The sequence below is a fragment of the Eutrigla gurnardus genome, assembly GCF_963514095.1.
Source record: "Eutrigla gurnardus genome assembly, chromosome: 8".
In the NCBI taxonomy this organism is placed as follows: Eukaryota; Metazoa; Chordata; class Actinopteri; order Perciformes; family Triglidae; genus Eutrigla; species Eutrigla gurnardus.
The window spans coordinates 27,471,866-27,473,242 of record NC_139922.1 but is presented as its reverse complement, the minus strand read 5'-3'; the positions used below and the strand labels follow the sequence as shown (position 1 = coordinate 27,473,242).

At 41.5% G+C, this 1,377-nt stretch overlaps 1 protein-coding gene across 3 annotated transcripts in view; it reads left to right on the top strand.

Annotated features, from left to right (window-relative positions):
* The first annotated feature begins 359 nt into the window (after positions 1 to 359).
* LOC311017548 (6-phosphofructo-2-kinase/fructose-2,6-bisphosphatase 2-like) overlaps positions 360 to 1,377 on the top strand; it is a 14,750-nt gene continuing 13,732 nt past the window's right edge. For all 3 annotated transcript variants that reach the window (XR_014597639.1, XM_084015967.1, XM_084015966.1), the window contains exons 1-2: positions 360 to 480; positions 1,146 to 1,348. Coding sequence is in view for 2 of the 3 variants with exons in the window: in XM_084015967.1 (XP_083872093.1) it covers positions 1,255 to 1,348 (94 nt within the window). In the remaining variant the exon portion in view is untranslated. The remainder of the gene's footprint in view (positions 481 to 1,145; positions 1,349 to 1,377) is intronic.

The window sequence follows — 1,377 nt, the reverse complement described above, 5'->3', positions numbered from 1 at the left end:
GAACCGAGACGAGGCGGAGGCCTTCGGGATGAAATCGTATGATTGCGTTTACATGTTTGAATCAAGGACTAGATCTATATAACACAGAATAAACACATAATATAGTTTGGGTATTTATCAGTCAACCAAAATCCAAACTGTGAGGCACCATTTTCAAACATTTTACATGTCAAAAAAGATACCTAAAAATTCTAGTTAAGTGAAGTAACAAAGTAATAGTACTTCGTTACTTCCCAACTGGTTATCAAAAAAAATTCTAGTTACAAAAGATGTCTTTTTAGGTATTTTATTCTGGAAAGCACACCCGGAAGCTTCCGTGTTGACAGCGTAGATGTCACGTGGGGGGAACTTCCGGTAGACGCCGGGGAGGAGGAGAAGGAGGAGGAGCCTAAACATCCACGAAGAAGAAGGCGCTGGAAGCCAACTGATGGCAGCGACAAAGACGGTAACCGGACCCCAGCGGCTCGCTGCTCATCCCGGGTGAGTTCACACTTTCTGGAGCTTCTCTTCTACTTTTCATTCCTACCAACAGTTTCTTAAATGTTTCTTTAAACCACGTTTCTGTACGTAAACGCAGAAGTGATGAACTTCTGCCTTTACGTTACGTTCCTTTAGACAGGATGACGTTACGCTTCTAACCTGGAGCACCAACTGTCATAAAGGCAGCAGGAGGAGATAATGAGGGATATCAGCTAACAGATACCTTAATTAAAGACACATAATACCAAACAAATACATCATAATGCACATAATTCACTGGTTTGTTTCTGTGATTTTTAACTGAATATTTGTTGTGGTTTTTTTTGGACTGTTGGTCAAATAAAACAAGATATTTTAACATGCAGTTTTGTAAAAAATGTTGAATTTGACACTTTTGTTTTTCCTGCTAATTAGTTGGATAAAGAGTTTAGGTGAATCATGAATGAAAAGGATCCCTAACTAGTGAGCCAGCAGTGCAGTTCGACACATATGACAGTGATCATCCGCACCTTTATTGGCTGCAGATCAACTAGTTTAATTATTGACTTTTGGGAGTTGATTGTGAGCTTGTTTGTCTTTAAAGCTTTTACCTTTTATTAAATATATATGACAGCATGATAACGTCACGTTTGGATCTGTAAATCAGTGTTTTTTTGTTGTTGCAGTGTTTGATACAGTAAAGTCCTCGACGGGGAGATGCTGACCTCTTCCTGACAGCGACAGGAGCTTCAGATCCCCCACCCCTTAGACCAGCAGGAAACGGATCAGACCATCATGGCCGGCAGGCAGCAGAGACCTGCAGCCGCGTCCGACGGCTCAGCAGAGACCAAGAGGACGGAAGTCAGGACCAACGAGAAGAAGAAGTGCTGTGAGTGGTTTTCTATTAATTACTGCTCA